General features: G+C 54.6%; 2 protein-coding genes across 3 annotated transcripts; both read left to right on the forward strand.

The window, feature by feature from the left end:
- The first annotated feature begins 17 nt into the window (after positions 1 to 17).
- Positions 18 to 7,241, forward strand: MRPL10 (mitochondrial ribosomal protein L10). 2 transcript variants are annotated; one of them, XM_025362231.1, is made up of 5 exons: positions 18 to 244; positions 2,854 to 3,023; positions 4,328 to 4,492; positions 4,748 to 4,892; positions 6,272 to 7,241. In XM_025362231.1, the coding sequence occupies exons 2-5, from the start codon at positions 2,919 to 2,921 to the stop codon at positions 6,526 to 6,528; spliced, it is 672 nt and encodes a 223-aa protein (XP_025218016.1). In that variant the 5' UTR covers positions 18 to 244; positions 2,854 to 2,918; the 3' UTR covers positions 6,529 to 7,241. The 2 variants fall into 2 exon arrangements, with proteins under 2 accessions (XP_025218016.1, XP_025218015.1); XM_025362230.1 differs by having other exon boundaries at positions 21 to 99.
- Positions 7,242 to 8,907: 1,666 nt separating this feature from the next.
- On the forward strand, positions 8,908 to 23,461 carry OSBPL7 (oxysterol binding protein like 7). Its single transcript, XM_025362229.1, has 23 exons — positions 8,908 to 9,048; positions 10,357 to 10,518; positions 10,626 to 10,751; positions 10,939 to 10,992; positions 11,610 to 11,723; positions 12,093 to 12,203; positions 12,323 to 12,440; positions 13,389 to 13,492; positions 13,876 to 13,968; positions 14,053 to 14,185; positions 14,266 to 14,360; positions 14,549 to 14,644; positions 15,397 to 15,534; positions 16,174 to 16,267; positions 16,954 to 17,201; positions 17,384 to 17,521; positions 20,062 to 20,125; positions 20,224 to 20,302; positions 21,351 to 21,495; positions 21,609 to 21,753; positions 21,839 to 21,965; positions 22,168 to 22,290; positions 22,429 to 23,461. The coding sequence occupies exons 2-23, from the start codon at positions 10,444 to 10,446 to the stop codon at positions 22,535 to 22,537; spliced, it is 2,529 nt and encodes an 842-aa protein (XP_025218014.1). The 5' UTR covers positions 8,908 to 9,048; positions 10,357 to 10,443; the 3' UTR covers positions 22,538 to 23,461.
- Positions 23,462 to 23,684: the final 223 nt, after the last annotated feature.

Raw genomic sequence — 23,684 nt, forward strand, 5'->3', positions numbered from 1 at the left:
TAGCTCTTTCCGTCACCACTCGGCTTCCGTCCATTCTTCCGGTGGAGATGGCTGCGGCCGTGGCTGGGTTGCTGCGTGGGGGTTTCCTGCCCCAGGCGGGTAAGGAGTGGCCCAGGTCCTCACGGCGTGTCTTGCCGCCGCTCTCTAGTCCTCATCTGCCCTCCTCTACTACTGATTCTTCTCATAATCTCTGACCCCAGCTAGATCGCTGGCCCCGTGCAGCTCCTTGTGATTCCAGACTCTGGTAATCACAGCAACAGCGTCCAGCTGTTGCCTGTCTCCAGAGTTTATTTTGCCTGGACCACTCCTCGCCCAGACCTTTGCATTATGTCTGCATCTTAATGTCTCAGCCTAAATGTCACCTCAGGTCTACCCTTGACTCCTTAGCCCCATCGCAATCTGTAATTTTGCATTTAAACTAAACAGTTGCTTGTTTAAACTTAAACTCCGCAAGGGCAGAACCATGTTAATTCAGCATAGCCAGCAGGTGGCATGGTGCTTGATGTTAGTAAGGGTGCAATAAATATTTGTTTAATGAATGGATTTGAGCACTCAATATAGACCAGGCACTGTGATGACTATTTTTATATGTGTTAGCTCATTTAAATCTTTTAAATCATTTAAATCTGAAGCACCCTGTGAGAAAGACATTCGCATCTCCTCTTTACAGACGCAGCAACTGAAGTTCAGACCAGTTGGGTGGCGGCCAAGGTCACAGCTAGTAATTGGCGGAAGAGAGATTAAAATCCAGTTTCGGCTTGGCGCGGTGGCTCACGCCTGTAATCCCAGCACTTTGGGAGGTTGAGGCGGAGGGATCACCTGAGGTCAAGAGTTTGAGAACAGCCTGGCCAACATGACAAAACCCCAACTCTACTAAAAACACAAAAATGAGCCGGGCGTGGTGGCACGTGCCTGTAGTCCCAGCTACTCAGGAGGCTGAGGCATGAGAATCGCTTACACCGGGAGGCAGAGGTTGCAGTGAGCTGAGATCGCCCGTCGCTGCACTCCAGCCTGGGCTACAGAGCGAGACTCCATCTCAAAAGAAAGAAAAAGAAAAAAATCCAGTTTCATTTGATTCCAAAGCCTGCCTGCAGTCTTAACAGTTAGGTTTTGTGGCTGCTGGCCAATAAGACCTCTTACCCCAGCAAATATCCATACTCTCTGACTGTTAGAGCCACCTTCTATCTGGACCCTTTTCTGAGGTCACATCCCAGTCTTGGGAATGGCTGAAAGTGGGAAGTTCTAGTCTTGGCCCTTGTGTTGAGGATGAAAGGGTCACTTTGGCTCAGGGCTTTTGAGTGCCTCACTTGTTTTCCGTGGGGTGCTCTGTAGCATTACCTGTAAACAGGAAGAGAGGAGGAAAGAGAAACTTGTCTGAGAGCTGTGAGAATGGTGTAACATTTTTTTCTGCTCTTCAAATCATAGGAGAGGATGTCAGAACAGTGGTTAGAGCAGTGGTTTTCAAACTTTAGTATGCATCAGCATCACCAGGAGGACTTGTTAAAACACTATTTGTGACCAGCCTTGGTAACGTAGTGAAACCTAGTTTCTACAAAACAAAACAAACAAAAAACACTATTTGCTAGGCTCCATCCCAGAGTTGCTGATTCAGTAGGTCTAGGCAGGGCATGAGAATTTGTATTTCTTTTTCTTTTTCTTTTTGAGACAGTCTTCCTCTGTCGCCCAGGCCGGAGTGCAGTGGCACAATCTCGGCTCACTGCAATCTCTGCCTCTTGGGTTCAAGCAATTCTCATGGCTTAGCCACCTGAGTAGCTGGGACTACAGGTGTGTGCCACCACACCTGGCTAATTTTTGTAGTTTAGTTAGAGACAGAGTTTCACCATGTTGGCCAGGTTGTTCTTGAATTCCTGACCTCAAGTGAGCTGCCCACCTTGGCCTCCCAAAGTGTTGGGATTACAGGCGTGAGCCACCACACCCAGCAAAATTTCTGTTTCTAACAAGTTCTCAAATGATGCTGATGTTGCTGGTTGGGGTACAGGTGGGGCATACCTTGAGAACCACTAGATTAGACCAGGGGTTGGCATATTATGGCAGGGCCAGTCACTGTGTTTTATAAAATTCTGTTGGTACATAGCTTCGGCTGTCTGTTTACATATTGTCTGTGACTGCTTTTGGCAGAGTTGAGTGTTAGAGACAGAGTACATGGGCCCCAAACTTAAAATATTTATTATTTGACCATTTTAAGAAAGTTTATTCAACCTTATCCCCTTTTTCTTTCTTTTTCTTTTTTTGTCCGAGACGGAGTCTCACTCTGTGCCCAGGCTGGAGTGCAGTGGCATGATCTCGGCTCACTGCAACCTCTGCCTCCTGGGTTCAAGCGATTCTCCTGCCTCAGCCTCTCAAGTAGCTAGGATTACAGGTATGCACCACCATGCCCCGCTAATTTTTGTATTTTTAGTAGAGATGGGGTTTCACCATGTTGGCCAGGCTGGTCTCAAACTCCTGACCTCCAGTGATCTCGCCCGCCTCGGCCTCCCAAAGTGCTGGGATTACAGGTGTCAGCCACCACGCCCGGCCTCCCCTTTTCTTAATGTGTTCAAAATATTTTCTCCTTTGTTCTCATTTTTTTCTCGCATTTCTGTACATTAAGAAGAGCTGGAGAAATGGGAACCTCAAGAGATTAAGTAATTGACCTCAGGTCACTTATTGAAAGAGAAGAGAAGCTTTGGAAATTTAGAATTTGGGGTAGACAATTCCTTGTCCCACTCTTGTGCTGAGTCTAGCTCTGTGAGCTGTGCTTTTCTCTGCTAGAGGGTGTGTTTTTTCTCCATCTGGGATAAACTAGGGCCTCCAAGAGGTTGCATCTAACCATGTTGCTGTATCCCCTCACAGGCCGGCTGCCTACCCTCCAGACTGTCCGCTATGGCTCCAAGGCTGTTACCCGCCACCGTCGTGTGATGCACTTTCAGCGGCAGAAGCTGATGGCTGTGACTGAATATATCCCCCCAAAACCAGCCATCCACCCAGCATGCCTGCCATCTCCTCCCAGCCCCCCACAGGAGGTAAGGAGGAGTTTGGATACATGTCACTTGGTGGTGGGATGGTGGATTAAAGTAATCTTGTCTCTGGCCATAGTGAAGTAGGACACTCAGCCATTGTCACTCACGTAATTATTTCACTTTGACTGCCTGATCCAGATACTTTAAGATGAAATCTGCACTTGATTCTATATTGGCTTTTGGGCTCTGGATTGGACGGGCCTGCTGAATTTCCTTCTTGTCTCCAAAAATGTGTGTGAGAGCTACCTGAGCCAGTGGGGTTGGGGAGAGTATCTCTCCAATCTTTTTTTTTTGAGACGGAGTATCGCTCTTGTTGCCCAAGCTGGAGTGCAATGGCGCGATCTCGGCTCACTGCAACCTCTGCCTCCCAGGTTCAAGTGATTCTCCTGCCTCAGCCTCCTGAGTAGCTGGGATTACAGGTGCGCACCTGTAATGATAAATAAATTAGCCACACCTGGCTAATTTTTGTATTTTTAGTAGAGACGGGGTTTCACCATGTTAGGCAGGATGGTTTTGATCTCCTGACCTCGTGATCTGCCTGCCTCGGCCTCCCAAAGTGCTGGGATCACAGGCGTGAGTCACCCCGCCCGGCCATCTTTTTTTTGTGTGTGTGTGTGTGAGATAGTCTCATTCTGTTGCCCAGGCTGGAGTGCAGTGGGACATTCTTGGCTCATCGCAACCTCTGCCTCCTGGGTTCAAGTGATTCTCCTGCCTCAGCCTCCTGAGTAACTGGGATTATAGGCGCATGCCACCATGCCCAGCTAATTTTTTGTATTTTTAGTAGAGACGGGGTTTTGCTTTGTTGGCCAGGCTGGTCTCGAACTCCTGACCTCAAGCAATCCGCCCGCCTTGGCCTCCCAAAGTGCTGAGATTACAGGCATGAGCCACCGCACCCAGCCAAATTTCTCAATTTTAAACTAACACTGCAAAAGAGTTATATTTATGATTGGCAAAATGATTCAACATGAGTATAGTGTCAGATTGATAGTTGAAGTAATTTGAACAATATTATTGTCAAGCACTGTTGACTGGGGCAGACTGCAGACCTGTTTTCGGGGGAGTGGAACTGAGCATTTTCAGGTTTGAAAAACACTGCTAAAGACTGCGATTATCTAATGAAAGTGAAAAGGTTAGAGGAGTGGGAGATGTTACATGTCCCTGAGAGTCAGGGGCCCAATTATCCTACTTGTTCCCCGATCTTTTGCACATTTGGGCATCACTGGAAGCCCTAGAACCTACCACAGAGGGAGCAAGGTTGCCAAGAGAAGTCAGCTGATATTTCCTTGGTCATTGCTTTCCAACTTCAGGAGACAGGCCTCATCAGGCTTCTCCGCCGGGAGATAGCAGCAGTTTTCCAGGACAACCGAATGATAGCCGTCTGCCAGAACGTGGCTCTGAGCGCAGAGGACAAGCTTCTTATGCGACACCAGCTGCGGAAACACAAGATCCTGATGAAGGTCTTCCCCAACCAGGTAGGAAGCAGGCCCCTTGGCATGGGTTGCCCATCTTCCCCCAACCCCCACCAGACTCAGACCTCACCATCTGCTCCCCATAGATGATACTTCTTATTCCTCCTCTCCATGAGTCACCGTCTAATCTGGTGTCTAAGCTCTGATTAGGGGATGAGACGACCCTTGGGTTGCACCCTCAGCCTAATGTGGCCCATGACCCACGAGGTGGCTCTTCCTCCCACTTGTTCCCGATGTCATTTTTTCCTGCTGTCCCAGGTCCTGAAGCCCTTCCTGGAGGATTCCAAGTACCAAAATCTGCTGCCCCTTTTTGTGGGGCACAACATACTGCTGGTCAGTGAAGAGCCCAAGGTCAAGGAGATGGTACGGATCTTAAGGACTGTGCCGTTCCTGCCACTGCTAGGTGAGCAAGCACCCCTGCCAGTTAGGGGTGGGATGAAGAGGGGCAGGTGCTACAGCAGCCTGCTGCCATCTGCTCAGCTTGTCTTGGTAAAAGTGTGAACGTTCTTGGAGAGAGCATCCTTTCACGGATGGGGCCTGAGTCAACAGCACATTTATTGAGGGCCGACTGTCATTCCCACACCTGTGTTGTCTCACTACCCCAGGTCACTTCTGCACTGGAGGGAAGACTAGGAAAGGCAGACATGGAGCAGGGAGAGAAAATTCAGATACCTTGAGTCTAACAGTGGGGTAGTGGGTGCTGAAACCCACACAGATGAAGATATTTAAAACAAGTAACCCAAATAAAGGGTGCCGAGGGCCAGTGACCAGTGTTTCTCAGACTCCCCTGATGCTGACTCACTTAAGGGGCAGAGAATACTGCACGTGTCCCTTGGAAATCCAGATTTCATAGGTCTCTGTGGGGAGGGGGCGGGACAGGAATCTGATTTTTTTTTTTTTTTTTTTTGAGATGGAGTCTTACTCTATCACCCTGGCTGGAGTGCAGTGACACAGTCTCAGCTCACTGCAACCTCTGTCTCCTAGGTTCAAGCAATTCTCCTGCCTCAGCCTCTTAAGTAGCTGGGATTACAGGCACCTGCCACCACACCCAGCTGATTTTTTTTGTATTTTTAGTAGAGATATGGTTTCACCATGTTGGCCAGGCTGGTCTCGAACTCCTAACCTCAGGTGATCCACCCACCTCGGCCTTCCAAAGTGCTGGGATTACAGGCGTGAGCCACTGCACCTGGCCTCATGTGTATTCTCTCTCTCTTTTTTTTTTTCTCTGAGATGAAGTTTCGCTCTTTTCACCCAGACTGGAGTGCAATGGCATGAACTCGCCTTACTATAACCTCTGCCTCCCCAGTTCAAACGATTCTCCTGCCTCAGCCTCCCGAGTAGCTGGGATTACAGGTGCTCTCCACCATGACTGGCTAATTTTTATAGTTTTAGTAGAGACAGGGTTTCACCTTGTTGGCCAGGCTGGTCTTGAACTCCTGACCTCAGATGATCTGCCTGCCTTGGCCTCCCAAAGTGCTGGGATTACAGGCATGAGCCGCTACACCTGGCCACCTGATTCTTATTTACAAGGAAGTTTAGGAAACACTGACTTAATAGGGGTTGGGGCCAGGTGGATATATTAAGAGTTTTCTGAGGGAAGAGTGAAGAAGTAGGGATCAATCCCAAGCAGAGTGGGTGTGGTGTGGGGCACAGTGGAACCCAGCTCTTGGGGAAGGCAGGATTTTGAGAAGGGCAATGGAGAGCAAGTTCCTAGAGTCAGAAAGCTGTTTTCAGAGAAGAAAGGTATCTGCAAGGAGCCCAGCTGACCCTGTGTTCTTCCAGGTGGCTGCATTGATGACACCATCCTCAGCAGGCAGGGCTTTATCAACTACTCCAAGCTCCCCAGCCTGCCCCTGGTGCAGGGGGAACTTGTTGGAGGCCTCACCCACCTCACGACCCAGACCCACTCCCTGCTTCAGCACCAGCCCCTGCAGCTGACCACCCTGTTGGACCAGTACATCAGAGAGCAACGCGAGAAGGATTCTGTTGTGTCGGCCAGTGGGAAGCCAGATCCTCCTGACCCTGTTCCGGACTCGTAGCCAGCCTATTTAGCCAGCCCTGCGCATAAATACACTCTGCTCTATTGGCTGTGCTCTCCTCCGAGGGAGATGTGGAAGAACTTGGGGTGGGGGAGTGCGTTTGTCACTTGGTTTTCACTAACAATGATATTGTCAGGTATAGGGCCACTTGGAGATGCAGAGGATTCCATTTCAAATGTCAGCCACTGGCTTCATCCTTAGTTTTCCCAACTTGGGACCTGATAGGAGCAAAGTCTCTCTCCGTTCTCCAGGTCCAAGGCAGAGATCCTGAAAAGATAAGGCTATTATCCCCTGCCTCCTTGGTCACTGCCTCTTGCTGCACAGGCTCCTGAGCCCACCCCCTTGGGGCACAACCGGCCACGGCCACAGTAGCTCAACCAAGCAGTTGTGCTGAGGTGAGAGCCTGCTGTGTGCCAGGCTTTGTGCTGAGTGCCGTACATGTATTAGTTCCTTTACTCCTGACCACATTGTACCCATTTCACAGAGAAGGAGCAGAGAAATTAAGTGGCTTGCTCAAGGTCATGCAGTTAGTAAGTGGCAGAACAGGGACTTGAACCAAGCCCTCTGCTCTGAAGACCGCATCCCAAATTTCTACCCTAGAGCTTCCTCATCAGGTTACCCAGAAGTGGGTCCCGTCCACCATCCAGGTGTACGCTGTGGAAAGTTTGGGAGCACTGCTTTATAATAAAATGAAATGCATTCTACTTCCTTTATTTTGTGGTTTACATGGCTATCCTCCCTATAAACTTACTCTCAGGAGCTTCTCTGTCATCTGACTTTGCTCATTCTTGTTTCCCTTCCTAGGAAAATCCTCTTCTCCTACACCCGTTCTCGCAAATGGCATCCCGCACATGCTTGCCCTGTTAAAGGCAGCTGACAGCTGTATACCCACTAGCTAACATGTCTCTGGTGGTTCTGGACAAAAGGCCTATGGGAAAACTAGGATTCTCTGTTAATGGGGAGTTCTGAGAGCTCTAGGGTAGGAGGCCTCATGCAAGTCTTCATGAACCAGACATTACTAATAAAGGAGATGGGATGCTTAACTCGAAGCCCACCGTCATCCTTGAGTGGAGCACATTCTGGGTGGATGCAGGGGTGACCCGGGCAGGGTGGCTGTTCAACATTGTTTCTCGGACTTGAAGCAATGCCACCGCTTCCTTAGTCTTGGACAGGTACTGTCTGGCGGGGATGATCTGCAGCAGCCTTTTTGTGGCCTGGGCCAGGACCAGCTTCCCACAGTGCCTTGCCCTGTGCTGTATGCCCGGGATGCTCAATCACTGGGAAGTGACTTAAAAGGCCCTTGAGGCTCCTGGATGCCAGAGCTTGTCTGACCAGTGCTGCCCAGTGCTCCTGTCCCTCCCAGAACCCTGCCAGGTACTAACAATGCCCTCCACCTGGGGTGGCTGGAGCAGCGCTGAGGCTCTGAATAAAGGCAAGACAGTGGGTGTCCCTGAGAGATATGTGAGACCCTGAAATGTGAACCAGGCCCAGTGAGGATGAAGTGGAAGGGATAAGTGGCCTAAGTCACTTTTGGGGTCAGAGAAGAAACTTGAATCACATCCTTCACCTGAGGCCCCACCTACTTCTTTCCAGAAAAGACTACTTTTTTCCAGAAAACTTTGCTGCACTTGAAGCTGTAGGTCTGTGCCACCTTCATTTGAATGAATTTTAGACCTTTGTTAAGAGCTGATTTTTCATGAGAATTGAGCAGCTAGACACAGTACTCCAGCAGAAGGGTAAAGGGAAGGGAGGGGACCAGCATTGCAGCCCTTTTAACAGCAGCTGTGACTGCCCCAGGCCTGCTCCTGATCAAGACACTGCAGGCTGTAGGGTGTCATCGTATGCACAGGCACTTTTAGATCCCTGTGGGGCCTGACCTAGTGGGGCATCACCCCAGTGAAGGGCCTCAGTGTGGGGACTGCTGGCTGTCCCTCTTCTGGCTTGACTGCCCCTGCTGACTGTGCTCTTGGCATTGTCTTACTGTCCCAGAGGGGGCATCTGTCCCTCCACCATCAACCTGATACTTTTGCTGGCTCCAAATTTTGCAGTCTATTTTCAGATGTAAAATGAGAGGTAGGGGGTGGGGGTTAATTAGGAATTGGCCTTGGGCACTAACAGGGTCACTACCGTGGTAGTCTGAATAAAGCCTTTACCACCACTGGCGTATAGCCAGCAGTTCCCCAGTCCTCTGATCTATCTGGAACCATGCCCAGTGGGGACTGTGCCCCCGCTCCCAAGCCACATGGATACTAGGGCGGTCTGCTCAGCCCTAAGTCCTCCAGGGAGCAGGGGGGCAGAGCTGAGCGGTTGCCCGGAGCTTGGCGGGAGGAGGGGACAGGGGAGAGGGAGGTGGGGAGATCCGGCTAGAGGAGAGGCTCCGACGTCTCCTTCCTTCCTGGTTCCTGCAGCAGCTGCTGCCACTGCTCAGCTTGGTGAGGAGGGAGCCGGTGACTCGGAGACGGTGACTCAGAGGCAGAGCGGTGTGAGGGCCAAGGAGCACTGGCGTCCATGGACCCTGGGGTAAGGGGGCTGCGTGGCAGCAGCTGACATTCCTGAGAAGAGCTTCCTCCCACCTGAAGCTGGTGGGTCTGCTCCCGAGATGGTGGGAATGGAGGTTGAGAGGGGGCATCCACCTGGCTCGCCTAGACCCCTCACCTTCCTACCGATAGAGCCTCCCCCTCCACCCACAAGCAGTGAGGGGCCGGGATCTCCACAGGGCCTGGAGAAGGGCACAGAGATACCCGAACACCGGAAGAGTTTGGGAACTTTCAATGGCTGAATGCAGGAGTTTCCTCCCAGGTCAGCCTCTTGCAGCAAGGGTCCCTCTGCCCCAACCTCCTGGGCACCCGTTCCTTCCACATCCCTGTCCGTTCTGGGCCTCAGTTCCTCAGGTGCTTGCTAGCTCCATTAGAAGATCTGGGCTGCTTCCCCCACCTCAAACCAGCCTTGCCCCTCCAGTCCCCTCCCCCGTCTCACACACGCAGAGCCTCATGCATTATTGATCTCCCTGTGGAGCCAGGATGGCCAGGGCCAGTGCCAAGGGTGCCTGTGGGCACTGCTGCAGGACCTGTGCAGACCTGGGCATGTCCTGGGCCCCCTCTTCTCTCATGAAGTGTCTCTTTTAGCCCAGTGTCCTGCCCTCTCTGGGTGGGTGGCACTTCTCAGAGCCCCAAGGACTAGGACGGTAGACGGGATGGTGAGGCTTTAGGGGGCACTGAGGGTCCAAAGAGGGCATCCTAGGGGCATGTTTGGTAGGAGGAGACATGGGAAAATGGGGCTATCTCAGGCCTCAGTTTCTCCAAGCACTAGAGAATATGGAGACTAATTGGTGGGAGACTGGGGAGTTTTCTGCAAGGGGATCATGGCAGGGAAGTCTCTGAGTCACGGTGGCAGGGTGGAGGGGTCCTGAAGGCAGAGGCAGCTGGATTGAGGAGGTCTCGCTTGTCCAGTCTCTGAACCCCTCTGTCTCTTCTTGGAGCCTCTTCTGTCACTCCCTTTCTTCACCTCTGAGCACTCCCAGGGAAGCCTCTAAAGAAAGCACTGAATATTTCCTGGAGTCCCAAAGTATGTGCCCAAGGCAGGCTGCGCATATGTCTTGTGGTTTTCCCTGGGCATCTGCCTGTCTGCTGTGTGCTAGTTCATGTCTCAGGGCAGTGTCCACATCAGGTGAAAATGGGTGGGGTCAGGACAGAGGGGCAGACTTGGGAGAGGCATGGCAGGTGAGCAGAGGGTGTGTTAGTGAGTCCTTATCTCAGAGGATGTGGGAGGGGTTGGAGGTGGGGAAGGTGATCAGAATTTGCGCCAAGGGGGTCTTTCTCTTGCTTCAAGGACTCCATCAGGAGCAGGTGACATCCTTCCCCTTCCACCCTGCTCCCTGCTCTACGTCCCCAGCAGGGAGTGGCCTCTCCCTTCTCCATGGAATTCCAAGAGAGGGACCCGCCCTTCCTGCCTGAGAGCGCTCAGTCCTCAAAGCCCAGCAGTGCTCAGCAGGTCAGAGAGCGCGAAAGCAGTGGTGGGTGGGCCAAGCTTGAACCGGACCGGGAGGGGCCAAGGCGGCCATCTCACCAGTGCTCCCCTCCCTCTGTCCTGGACTGCAGGCCTCTGAGCTGTGGGAGGTGGTGGAGGAGCCTCGGGGCAGGCTGGGGACAGAGGGTGTCATGCCTGAGAGGCAGGAAGGTCACCTGCTCAAGAAGAGGAAGTGGCCTCTGAAGGGCTGGCACAAGGTAGGGTGGGCAGGCAAAGGGAGGGGCCAGACATGGGGGCGGGGTGAGAATGGGGGGCAGCTGCCAGGCAGTCCAATGGTGTTTGCATGATGAGAAAGAAAAGAAAAGCTAATTTGTGTGGTTACCCTCTCCCTCATGCCCTTCCGCTCGGCCTCCTGGGTCCTGTCACTCCTGGGCAACATCACAGAGATACTTTGTGCTCGAGGATGGAATCCTTCATTATGCAACTACCCGGCAAGACGTGAGTCCGGGCAGTGGCTTGGGGTTGTGGGAGGAGTCTGGCCCCAGTATGCCCTGGGCAGGCACGGGGTATCCGGAATCGACCAGAGCAGGGTCTGAATCCCAGGTCCACCACTTGCTGAATGTGTGATCTTGGGCGAGTTACATCCCTGGGCCGTAGCTTCCTCATCTCTAACAGGAGAGTGCCTTCCCCCAGGTGCAGAGCTGTCATGGTAAGGGAGGTCATACACACAAGGCTCTCTGGACAGGGCAGAATAAGTGCCCAAGAAATGGGGTCTTTACCACTCTCATCCTGGTCCCATTCTCAGGCTGGGAACGAGGAACTGAAGTCCTGAGTACCCAGGATCTCTCTGGGAGGGCGTTGCCTTCCACAACCCTCCAGACCCCTGAGGGTGGGAATAGTTTTTCTTGATCTGTGACTTCTTAGAGCTCAAGATGTGACTTGACATAGGGGAGCGCTCTGCACTTGACAAGTCTCTACTGATAGTGTGACTTGGACATGAGAGTGAACCTGCCACCTGGCCCTTGAACCTAGAAAGGCTTCAGGGAGATGGTAGCTCTATGGCTCTGAGAGCCTAAAATAGGTCCCGTGTACCCCCACCAACACTTCACTCCCAGATCACCAAGGGGAAGCTCCATGGCTCCATCGATGTCCGGCTGTCGGTCATGTCCATCAACAAAAAGGCCCAGCGCATTGACCTTGACACTGAAGACAACATCTACCACCTCAAGGTGACATCCCTGGGAGGCAGGACATGTGTTGGCCCCCAGCCTGGCAGAGGCATTGGAACACACAGGGGCAGGGCCTGAGGGTCTATGGAGCTCAGGGTCTGTCTCTGAGTTTGACAAGAAGTAAGTTTCCATCCTGTAAAAACTGCCAAGGGCAAACCTGCACTTCTTGGTTGTTACATGGACAGGCACAGATCTAAGGGCTCAGAATCCTGGGCACCTTGCACTCTGTCTCTCTGCAAGTGAGCTTTGCACAAACCTGGCTCTGTAAGAAGGGACTCTGCTTGTCTGGGGATCAGAGCCCTGACTTCTTGCTCTTGGAAAGTGTTCCCTCCCTTCAGATAGCCCTCCCCGTCTCCATCACTTCTGCAGATCAAATCCCAGGACCTGTTCCAGAGCTGGGTGGCACAGCTGCGTGCCCACCGCCTAGCCCACCGCCTGGACATGTCCCGTGGCACACTGCCCAGTACCGCTCACCGGAAGGTAAGGTGGACCCTGGGATGCAGACAGGTAATGTGGCAATTCAGGGGCAGGGGCTATGGGGAACTGTGAGACCCAGGGAGGTGGGCACCATCCTTCCTGACCCTGGGCTCACCCCACAGGTTCCTGGTGCCCAGCTTCCAACAGCAGCTACTGCCTCAGCCCTACCTGGGCTTGGACCGCGGGAGAAGGTGTCTTCCTGGCTGAGGGACAGTGATGGGCTGGACCGTTGCTCTCATGGTGAGGGTCCCTAGGCACAGTACCTCCAAGGGTAGGGCCCAAGCTGGCAGGTCTAGATAGCATTAGCAGGATGGGAAAATATTACTTCCATCCCCACCTCAGGGAGACCCAATTTAATGAGACAGCCTCTGTCTCCAAAGAGATCCAATCTACTTGGGCCCTGTCCTGGGCAGTCCCAGTCTTACAGAAGAGTAAGAATCTGTCAGGGCACATAGACAGACATGGATGCAGGGATGGGAATCATGACAAAGCAGATACTGAATACCCACACGGGGCAGGGGCCTGAGGAGTAGTGCCAGGGAAGGGGTGTGCTCTAGAAAAGGGTTCCTGCAGTAGGGTCTGTGAAGTTGGCCTGAAGGGAGAAGTATAAACCAAGTAGAGAGAGGCAGGGCAGGGTGAGCACATCCCCAGTCTGCTCAAAGGCAGCAGAGGTGAGGTGTGGTCTAGAGACAGAGTAGAAATTAGGGTTCAGGCCCTCCCAGGAAACCAGGGGGCACCACACCCACAGGGGTAGGGACCCGAGCTCTTGAGCAGGTAACAGGGAGCAGTATCAGGATCTCCACGAAGTCAATGTTGGGAGAGTCATGTCCTTGAGCCTGGGCTTGGTGGTTCACGCCTGTAATCCCACCACGTTGGGAAACCAAGGCAGGCAGATCACCTGAGGTCAGGAGTTCAAGGCTAGCCTGACCAACATAGTGAAACCCGATCTCTACTAAAAATACAAAATAATTAGCCAGGCGTGGTGGCACATGCCTGTAATCCCAGCTACTCGGGAGGCTGAGGCAGGAGAATCACTTGAACCCGGGAGGCAGAGGTTGCAGTGACCTGAGATCATGCCATTCCACTCTAGCATGGGCAACAAGAGCAAAACTCTGTCTCAAAAAAAAAAAAAAAAAAAAAAAAAAAAAAAAGAAGAGAGAGTGATGTCCTTGTTCTTTCTTGCCACAGAGCTCTCTGAGTGTCAGGGGAAGCTCCAGGAACTACACAGGCTCCTCCAGAGCCTGGAGTCCCTGCACCGAATCCCCTCAGCCCCTGTTATCCCTACACACCAGGTAAGATCCAGGGGAACACACAGGGTCCTGCTCAGGCCCCCGATCCCATCATTTCCCCAGGATGGGTCCTATTCCTCCCACATCGCTGCCGTTTCCTGGAGAGCCACGCATCGCCTGGTTTCCTCCCTACCCCTGCCCCATGTCCAAACTGTGTCAAGGTTGTCTCTGTTCCTCCACGCCCATGCCTCTGCCGGGGTGGCTGTCATCTTCCACTGGGATGTCAGTTGTCTCTATCCACTGGCCTGAGCGGCCCCACCCTCTGTGCTGGGTAATCTGCGGCCTCCTCCATGGCGTAGGAGGCCGTCTACCTCTCCCAGGCTGTGACGGTTGCTGCCCCTTTTCCCCACCCTGTGAGTAAAATTGCCCCCATCTTGACTTGCCAGGCCTCAGTGACAACTGAAAGACCCAAGAAGGGGAAACGGACCAGCCGCATGTGGTGTACCCAGAGCTTTGCCAAGGATGATACCATTGGACGGGTGAGGTGGGGCATGCACCTCACATAGCTGGGGCAGGATGCTCTAAGGAGGCCGGCCCCTTCAGCCCTTCCCCTTCACCAACAGGTTGGTCGTCTCCACGGCTCTGTTCCCAACCTGTCTCGCTACCTGGAGTCTCGGGACTCCTCGGGCACCCGTGGGCTGCCACCCACAGACTATGCCCACCTGCAGCGCAGCTTCTGGGCCCTGGCCCAGAAGGGTAAGTGCATGCTGGGAGAGGCTGATAGGGAGCGGGCAGGAGTGAGCGAGGACTCTGATGGTCTGCCCCACCCCCTTTAGTGCACAGCTCCCTCAGCAGCGTCCTGGCCGCCCTCACCACGGAACGGGACCGACTGAGGGATATGCACCAGGGCTCAGAGTTGTCAAGGATGGGGGTGAGGCCTGGGGGACAGGGTGGCTGGTGGGAGGAGAGGGCTTGAAGCTGAGGACTGCCAGCCTGGGGTCCGATAGCAGATCTGGGTGAGGGTGGGGGTTTGGCAGAGGCAGTCTCTGCAGAGAGGAGGTGGCAAGGTGGGGAGGACCTCATCCTCCTGGCAGTGTGTCCCTCACCCTCTCCCTGCAGGTCTCCGAGGCCCCCACTGGCCAGAGGCGCCTCCACTCACTGTCCACCTCCTCCGACACCACGGCGGACTCTTTCAGCTCCCTCAACCCTGAGGAGGTGCGGAGCCCGGGTGGGTTGTGGGGGCCGATTCTCCTGCGCCTTCTCTCCCAGTGGGAGCCAAGGCCCAGGGCAGTGGGCAAGGTTGATTTTTAGTCCCAAGACAGCCCCAAAATTTGGCTCCACTGTCTTTCCCATAAGGTTGGCGACAGCCCCATCTCAGTCATTTTGTAACAATGTGCAGGGTACTTTTTCTTTTAATCCAGAGTCCTCTGATGCAGTGATTCTCACCCTCAACATAACAAAACTGAGACTCAAAGGGTCTAACGGGTGAGCTGAGGCTCCTGCAATTATAGGTGGGCTGAACTGAGACTCGGGCTCTGAGCACAGACTCTGGAGCTGCATTCCACGGGTTCAAATCTGGCTCTGCTGCCTGCCAGCTTTGTGATGCTGGGCCTCAGCGTCCCAATCTGCAAATTGGGGGTGATAATTGCACCTACCTCACGGGGTGGGTGTCAGGATTGAGTGGGTTAGTGCACACAGAGGGCTTGGAGTGGGGCTCAGGGTCAGTGCCAGGAAGTGTAAGCAGTTATCATGGAGCCTGCGTGCCCTCACTCCCAGGCCAGGGCTCATTCTACTATGCCTTTGTCCCCTGCTCACTCCCCTCTGCCTCTTCTGCTCAGAAGGTGTCTGACTCAGCAAAAGTGCCCGGTTATGCCTCCCTCTCACGGGAACTGTCAGGCAAGCAGGTGCCCAACCTGACTCCCCCGGCTTGGCCCCGGAGCCTGACATCCATCTGGTTGCTCCCACAGCAAGAAGCTCTGTACATGAAGGGGCGCGAGCTTACCCCCCAGCTGTCGCAGACCAGCATCCTGTCCCTTGCTGATTCCCACACAGAGTTCTTCGATGCCTGTGAGGTTCTCCTGTCCGCCAGCTCTTCTGAGAATGAGGTGAGGGAAGAGGGAAGCTGGCAGTGAGGCGGGGCGGTTGGGGGGGACCTTGGGAACAGAAGGGTGGGGTCCACAGAGACCATAGATTCCTCAGCCCCTTCTCACCACCTCAGCTACTGTCTCTGGGAATATGTCCAGATCAGTTGGGTTTGTGTGGCCCTGCTCAGAAATCTCTGCTGGGGACTCTTCTCCTAGAGGAGTGTGACATTTTTATCCCCATGGGGTTCTCCTGAAACTACTGCCACAGTTGCAACCCCAGTCATCTTCCTATGACCCTGTCTCAGCTTCAGCGCTCCCTTGATCCCCTCTTCTCAGACCCTGAACCTCAGTAATCCCCAACTTACCTTCTGTCTGTGTCCCACCAAGTCCCTGAGCTTTCTCCCACCAGCCACAGGGCCAAGTCCCTGAGCTTTCTACCACCAGCCACAGGACCCAGCCCTCCCTTTCCCAAGGTGGCTGGGCACACTCTGTGATGCCAGGTGTCCCGGGGCAATGTCTTAGGGCTCAGAGCTCCCCCAATACATTCTCTTCCCCTTCCCACCAAAGGGCTAGCTGGGCAGATTCTTGCCAGGCCCTGGGCACTGCCCAGCTGCCCGGGGGAGGCCCAGTCTGCCCGGCCTGTCATCTGTCCCGGCCCAGGGCTCAGAGGAGGAGGAGTCGTGTACCAGTGAAATCACCACCAGCCTGTCTGAGGAGGTGCTGGACCTCAGGGGAGCTGAGCGCTGTCAGAAAGGTGCCAGCTGGGTGGGCAGGCAGGGAGGGGTGGGAGGCAGGTGGAAAAACAGGGTTTGTCCACAGCCCAGGCCCATGCAAAGGCCATCCCTTGTGGTGACTGATGGGCTAGTGGCTTTGGGTGCTGACCCCAGGAGCTAAGGAAGGCCAGGTCATGAACTGGGAAATATTCCAGGAGCAGCTCTGCTGGGGTGGGCCAGGCTCCGGCCTTGGGGCTGGCCTCTGTTGCAGCAGGCTTGCCTAGGGCCTTGGAGGGAGGCAAGAGATCCCACTTTGCTGCTTGTTGGCAGTGTGGCTCTGGACCTGTCATTTTACTTCTGAGAGCCTATTTCCTCATCCATAAGATGGGCTGGGTAATCTGCACTCTGACCTCTGTTTCTGTGTTTATAAAGGGAACAAAAGGCAAGGGTGAGGACTCAGGAGGGGCTCCTGGGGTGCAGGGTTTCTGGCAGTGGGAACCGTCCGCCCCTTTGCATGGCTCCCACCCCTGCCAGCCAACTCAGTCCCTGGGAACTTGTCAGCAGTTAGAGCCCCAGTCACCCTGCCCTGCTGTGAGTCGAGACACGGGCTCAGGGGGGAGTGTCCCAGGGGCTTGGGAGGCAGCTGGGCCCTGGACTGGGCTGTGGGCTTGCCGTGTCTGGGATGGCTGGTGCCCAGTTGGAGAGTGACATGGCAGGGCGGCCCCAGGGGGGTGTGTTCCAGGGAGACCCACGGGGCCACCCCGCCGTCGCTGCCTGCCGGCGGCCAGCGGACCTGGGGCTGACGTGAGCCTGTGGAACATTCTGCGCAACAACATCGGCAAAGACCTGTCCAAGGTGTCAATGCCTGTGCAGCTCAACGAGCCGCTCAACACTCTGCAGCGGCTCTGCGAGGAGCTGGAGTACAGCAGCCTCCTGGACCAGGCCAGCCGCATCGCTGACCCCTGCGAGCGCATGGTACCTGCTACTGTCCTTATGCCCAGCCCAAGGCTGCTTCCTTCTCCCTGGGACCTTTTCTCCCAGAAAATCCTGGCTGGGCTGTTCCTTGCTGCTGAAGTTCCACCCCAAGATCCCATAGTTTGCTTGCTTGGGGTGGCGGCCCTATCTTCAGCACCCTGCACCTGCCTTGCTCCCCGCAGGTGTACATCGCAGCCTTTGCTGTCTCAGCCTACTCCTCTACATACCACCGAGCTGGCTGCAAGCCCTTCAACCCTGTCCTGGGGGAGACCTATGAGTGTGAGCGGCCTGACCGAGGCTTCCGCTTCATCAGTGAGCAGGTGTGGCCTTGGGAGAAGACGGCTGGCCTTGGGTGTCTGGGACAAGGAGAGACCTGGGCTTTGGGACCAGAGCTGGGGCAGAGAGACCAGGGCCTGGGAGAGGAGCATGGGCAGTTGGCTCTGTGCCGGGCTCTGTGGTGCTCCTGGCCCACGTTCTGAGGTCCAGCCACGGGATCCCAGGAGTTCCACCTGGGAGCTCATGCTCTAGGGGCCAATCTTGGGCTAGGATGAACTGGAGGATGAATTGGAGAGAGCTGGGAGTACAGGGGCTGGGGAGAATAGGATGTTCCTTCTAGATGGTGTAGAGGAATGCATGGAGCAGGCTTGGGAAGGTTAGAGATGGGGCTGGAAGACAAGGTGGGCCAGACGCTGAGGAGTCCTGCCAGTGAAGGGAAAGAGGCTTTGGGCTTTTGTATGTGTGTTTTTAAATCCTGAAGGCATTGGCACCATGGAGGATTCGAGGCAGTGGAGTGGCTGCTCAGAATCTCAGTGTGCAAAGCACACCCGGGTGGCATATGCCTGGTTGGTGGAGGCCAACAGGGTCCGTCTTGTCATCTCTGTAGAGCTAATGAGGCCCTGCGCTTAGGCTGCGGTGTTTGGTTCAAGAGCTGTTTATGTGCTGCCCCTGACAGGGCCTGGTGCTTAGCAGGGTACTCTCTCGTGTAGGGAAAGGGGAGGTTTTTGTCGACAGGGAGAAGTCTGGGCGGCCTGATCTGGGGAATTCAGTGGGTGCATGGTGGTGCCAGTTAGCAAGGTGGACAGTGTGTGTGGGAGCACACTGACTATGTGGGCTTGACTTCCACGGGAGATGGCCAGGAGGCTCTGGAGTCGCTGGCTTGGAGCTCCTCCAAGAGCACCAGGTGGCACTAACAGGTCGAGGAGTCGCCAGCTTAGAGGGAGGAGGACATCAAGGGAGGACTGCCCTCGGGAGGACTACCCGCAGTGTCTAGGGAAGAGGGTAGGCAGGAGCGCTGGGAAGCCCCAAAGGGGAGGGAGCGCGGGTCCCTGGGACCTGAGGGGTGTCATCGGCTACCTGCGTGAGGAAGGTTTCCGAGATAGGATGGGGACAGAGACTGGATTGCAGAGGGTGTAGAGTGTAGGTTTTATAAAAAATAGAGAAAAAAGCAGACTATTTTCCAAAAATTTTACCATGAGGGACAGAGGAGAGAGAAGGTGGCAGTTGGTGGGGGATAGAGGTCGAGGCAGTTTGTGTGTTTGTTTGTTTGGATTTGAAGTGTTGTTGAAAACATGGTGAAGATTGACACAGTACGCTCGTGTGTATAATAGAAAATAAGCCTCTGTCTCATCCCAACGCTCCGAAGGGACTACTGCTACCAGCTTTTGGGATTCCTCCCAGAAATGTTTTACGCATATGTGAACAAAGATGTGTGTGTCTAGAAAAGAAAAGTTTGCTATTTTTTAAGGTGAAAGAAACAGAAAATCTTTATATTCAGAAAGAAAGAGAAATAAAGAGGGAAAGACTGAAGGTGCGGAAGGAGGAGGACGGGGGAACCTGGGGGGCATCGGTGGGAGCAGGCTGACTGCGGCCAGAGCAGAAGGAATCACCTCCCTGACCCACCTCTGTTCTGCCGCAGACTGTGGGAGGCGAATGAGGTTTGAAGGGCCTGGCTTGTGCCTAGGTCCTCAGAGAAGGATTGGTGAGGGATGTCAAGGGCCCAGATACAGGACATTGTAGATTTAGCAGTTTCTTAGTGTGGGTCGTGTCTGTGTTTTGGCAACAGAGTCAGAGCCAGGGGTGTACAGAGGAGGCCAGTGCTGGCATTTCTGGCAAGTGGTGGAGGTGGCTGAGGGTATTAGGTGAGAGTACTGTAAAGGGCAGGATGGGGCTAGCAGACCACGGGAGGGCAGTGCAGTTGGGGACCTGGACATCTTGGCTGGAGCCGTGGGCAACAGGGAATGGAGAGAGAGGCGAGGCAGGCAGGCTGTGGGATGTTGGAATTGAAGGCTTCAGATGTGGAGCCATTCCAAGTGGGGACAAGGCCAAGTGTTTCCAAGGGTGTGGGGTAGAGGTTGCAGGGCAATGATCAGCTTTGGGGTGGGGTGTGGGGGAGATGGTGGGGAAGAGGGTCGTCAGCAAGGGCTGCATTTCAGGCAGGGGATGAGGTCCCCACCTATCAGTGGTTACAGGGTGATGATCAGTTTTGGGGTGTGGTGAGGGAAGATGGTGGGGAAGAGGGTTGTCGGCAAGGGCTGGGTTTCAGGCAGGGCATGGGGTGGAGGCCCCACCTGTCACTGTTGCGGGGAACTTTTCAGGCTTGAGCAGGGGTTCTGGAGGACGCCATAGACAGGCCAGCCAGGGGAGCTCCTGAGGAAGAGGGAGCGAGAAGGGAGAACATAGAGGCCTCATGGGAAGAAGAGAGGATGATGGGTTTGGGAGATGGCCAAGGGTGATAGGGACAAGAGACCTGGGACCAACTGGTCTTGTGGTACTCAGGGGAAGTGGGGTTGGGAGTAAGGGACTTTGGGGTGCCCTAATGGTGCTCAGGGACAGCCTCAAGAGAACTTCTTTGCTCACCAAGGTCTCCCACCACCCCCCTATCTCGGCCTGCCATGCGGAGTCTGAGAACTTCGCCTTCTGGCAAGGTGAGGAGTAGAGGGCAGGGCGGGGTGGCCCTGGGCAAAGGGAACACCCTCTGGCCTTATCTCTGTTGTTCTCTCTCCCTCCCCTAATCCAATTCCAGATATGAAGTGGAAGAACAAGTTTTGGGGCAAATCCCTGGAGATTGTGCCTGTGGGAACAGTCAATGTCAGCCTGCCCAGGTGGGATTCTTAGACTCTCAGCAGCCAGGCCAAGCCACAGGCAATCCTTCAGGCTGGAGAGGATGTGGCCTTAGGGACAGGATAAGGATGGGATAGGAAGGTCTGTCCTGAAGCTGCTTGCAGTGGGTCAGTGTCTGTAGGTTTTACACCTATATTTACAGCAGTCGCCAATAGAGAAAGATGAAAAGCCTTAGAACGTAGTAGAGCTGGAAGGGCCCATCGAGGTCATCTGACTCAACGGCTTTCACACTTTTTTGACCATGACTCACAGTCAGAAATGCCTTTGAGACTTCAAGCCAACGCGTACACATACACGCACACAGAAACCTAAATTGATCTCAGGACTTAGGGGTCACAGACAAAATTTGAAAAACTCTCATCTAGCTAATTTTACAGGCAGGGGACTGAAGCCAGAAAGAAAAAGGGTGTTGAGAGCGGTCTGGGTGTTGTGGGAGAGATCCTGGAGTTTGGAGTCAGAAGCCGTGAGTTCTGCCACTCAACAGTGATGCAAATTAGCATGAGCCTATAGTCCCAGCTACTGGGGAGGCTGAGGCAGGAGAATTGCTTCAACCTGGGAGGCGGAGGTAGCAGTGAGCTGAGATTGCACCACTGCACTGCACTCCAGCCGGCCCGGGCAACAGAGGAAAAAAAAAAAAAAAAAAAGTTAGTGATGCAAGCAGCAAAAAGACTTGACACCTTGCCTGTGACATGACAGTAAAAAGTAAAACCCAAGAGAGGTGAGGATTAAGCAGGATAATGGATGTGAACATACACATGGTTCCTGGTGCCCGAGGGCAGGACACTTTGTGTATTTTCATCTGCGTTGCTCAGGCACTCAGGGGCATTGTAGATGAGTGGAGATGTGTTCACTGAATACGTTCTGTGAAGGCTGCTCTGCCTTGTGAATATAAGTCATCCTTCACTGCAGAACCAGAGCTGGGACCCCAGGGTTCCTGTCACAGACCGACGTGACCTGCTCCAGCAAGACAGGAGGCCCCTGACTCGCTGGGTTCCGGCCAGCTGCCCTTCCTTTCCTTGTCTCTCTCAGGTTTGGGGACCACTTTGAGTGGAACAAGGTGACGTCTTGCATTCACAATGTCCTGAGCGGTCAGCGCTGGATTGAGCACTATGGGGAGGTGCTCATCCGGAACACACAGGACAGCTCCTGCCACTGCAAGATCACCTTCTGCAAGGTACATGTGCCACCCTGACCCTGCCCATTCACCCCTGGCAGCCTCAGTCTCTGGAGGTCACCCTGGCTAGGCGGAAGAGGACACCTCCCTAACCCCTGCCTTCCCCACCCCAGGCCAAGTACTGGAGTTCCAATGTCCACGAGGTGCAGGGCGCTGTGCTCAGTCGGAGTGGCCGTGTCCTCCATCGACTCTTTGGGAAGTGGCACGAGGGGCTGTACCGGGGACCCACACCAGGCGGCCAGTGCATCTGGAAACCCAGTAAGTGGAGGGGTCACAGAGGGCTGGATGAGGCTGGAGCAGCTCAGGCATGGTGCACCTACCCCAGCCCCTTGCCTTCCCCCAGACTCAATGCCCCCCGACCATGAGCGCAACTTCGGCTTCACCCAGTTTGCCCTGGAGCTGAATGAGCTGACGGCAGAGCTGAAACGGTCACTGCCTTCCACCGACACGAGGCTCCGGCCAGACCAGAGGTCAGTGCCGGATGGGTGCTAGCCTAGAACCACCTGGCTCACTCCCTGCACGGAGTACAGAGCTGGGGCTTTGTCCTTCCTTCCCTGAGTGGCCTCAGAGAAATGGGGCTTGTCTAGAGGACAGAGCTGGGCAGGGACAGAGGCCTTGGGTTTGGGGGCCCTGCAGTTGGACAGTTCAACTGAGTTTGATCTGGATCCTCAGGTACCTGGAGGAGGGGAACATACAGGCTGCTGAGGCCCAGAAGAGAAGGATCGAGCAGCTGCAGCGAGACAGGCGCAAAGTCATGGAGGAAAACAACATCGTACACCAGGCTCGCTTCTTCAGGTGCCTTGGCCTCGCCCTCCGCCCTGGGTCTCCCCTTGAGCCCTGCTTGGAACAGGGCAGGTGTGGGAGGCAGCACCTTAGGACCCTAGCCTGCCTTCTAGATGTTCACCCCTCACTGCCACCGCCTTCTCCCGCCAGGCGGCAGACAGATAGCAGCGGGAAGGAGTGGTGGGTGACCAACAATACCTACTGGAGGCTGCGGGCCGAGCCAGGCTACGGGAACATGGATGGGGCCGTGCTCTGGTAGCCCTGGCCCCGGGGGCAGGAGGCTCTGGTTCCTCACTCCTCTTGCCTCCATCCCCTACCACGGACACATGGGTGAGGCCAGGCTCCCCCCTTCACTGCCCTTGAGACCAAAGGGGCAGCCCTGGCCCTCCCTCCCCTCTGCTGGCCAGAGGGGCTGCATATCAGCCCACCCCGCACCCCACCATTTGGGGTGAGAAGTAGAATCTGTGCTTCCCCAGTCTCCTTGCCCCAGACAACCGGCATGTAGGACCCTTTCCGCTTCACCATCCCCCTTCCTGTCCCTTTTGGGGTACTTGGGGGAGACTCTGGCTCCCAGGATCTGTTCCCCATTTCAGTGCCTTCCTAGGACACAGGGGACCCCTTGATTCTCCCCAGGCTTTCTGTGCCCAGGGCTCTGTCCCTGGCAGTGAGGTTGCAGTGAGTGAAGGAGAGATGATCTGTTCTCCCCTCCCCTTCCCCTGCCCATCTCCAGCATCTTCTTCCCCTTCCCTGGCCCTGCAGGGCCTTCTTCAGCTCCCTTTGGTTGGTCCCTGGCCATCCTTCCTGTCCTGGATCCCTTCTCCCTAACTGCAAAATGCCTGCAGCTTCCAGCTCCTTCGTCCCTGATCCTCAAGTGGTTCCCTCCCGTCTCAGCTCAGCGGATCCCCCAGAGTGGAGGAGGCCTCTCCGTGAGGAGGGAGCAGCCCAAGGCGCCTGGCCTCCGACCCACCGGCAGCGAGTGCGCAGGTGTGAGTGTAAGTTCATGTAGAAGAGTGTGTGCGTGTGCATCTGTGCCCTGCTTGCAGGCGAGCAGGGCTCCCTCATGTAGCCCGGCCTTCCCCCTGCTGGGGGTCCGCCACATCGCTGCTCTTTCTCACAGTCTGCCTCTGATGAGGGTGAATTGCTATGACATTCCCAGCTCCAATAAAGACTGTCCCAGACTTTGGCCTGTGACCATTCATTGAAAAACATGTGGGCTCAAGGTCAGCGGAAAGCCCTCAGCCACTGTCATGGGTAAAATGAATTGTGTCCCCCAAGAAATGTTTCTAGTCCCCAGGCATGTGCATGTGACCTTAGTTGCAAATAGTATCTTTGCAAAGACAAGTTAAAATGAGGTCACATTGGATTTGGGTGGCTCTACTCCAGTGACTGGTGTCCTTATAAGTAGA

This window comes from Theropithecus gelada, chromosome 16 (assembly GCF_003255815.1).
Source record: "Theropithecus gelada isolate Dixy chromosome 16, Tgel_1.0, whole genome shotgun sequence".
In the NCBI taxonomy this organism is placed as follows: domain Eukaryota; kingdom Metazoa; phylum Chordata; class Mammalia; order Primates; family Cercopithecidae; genus Theropithecus; species Theropithecus gelada.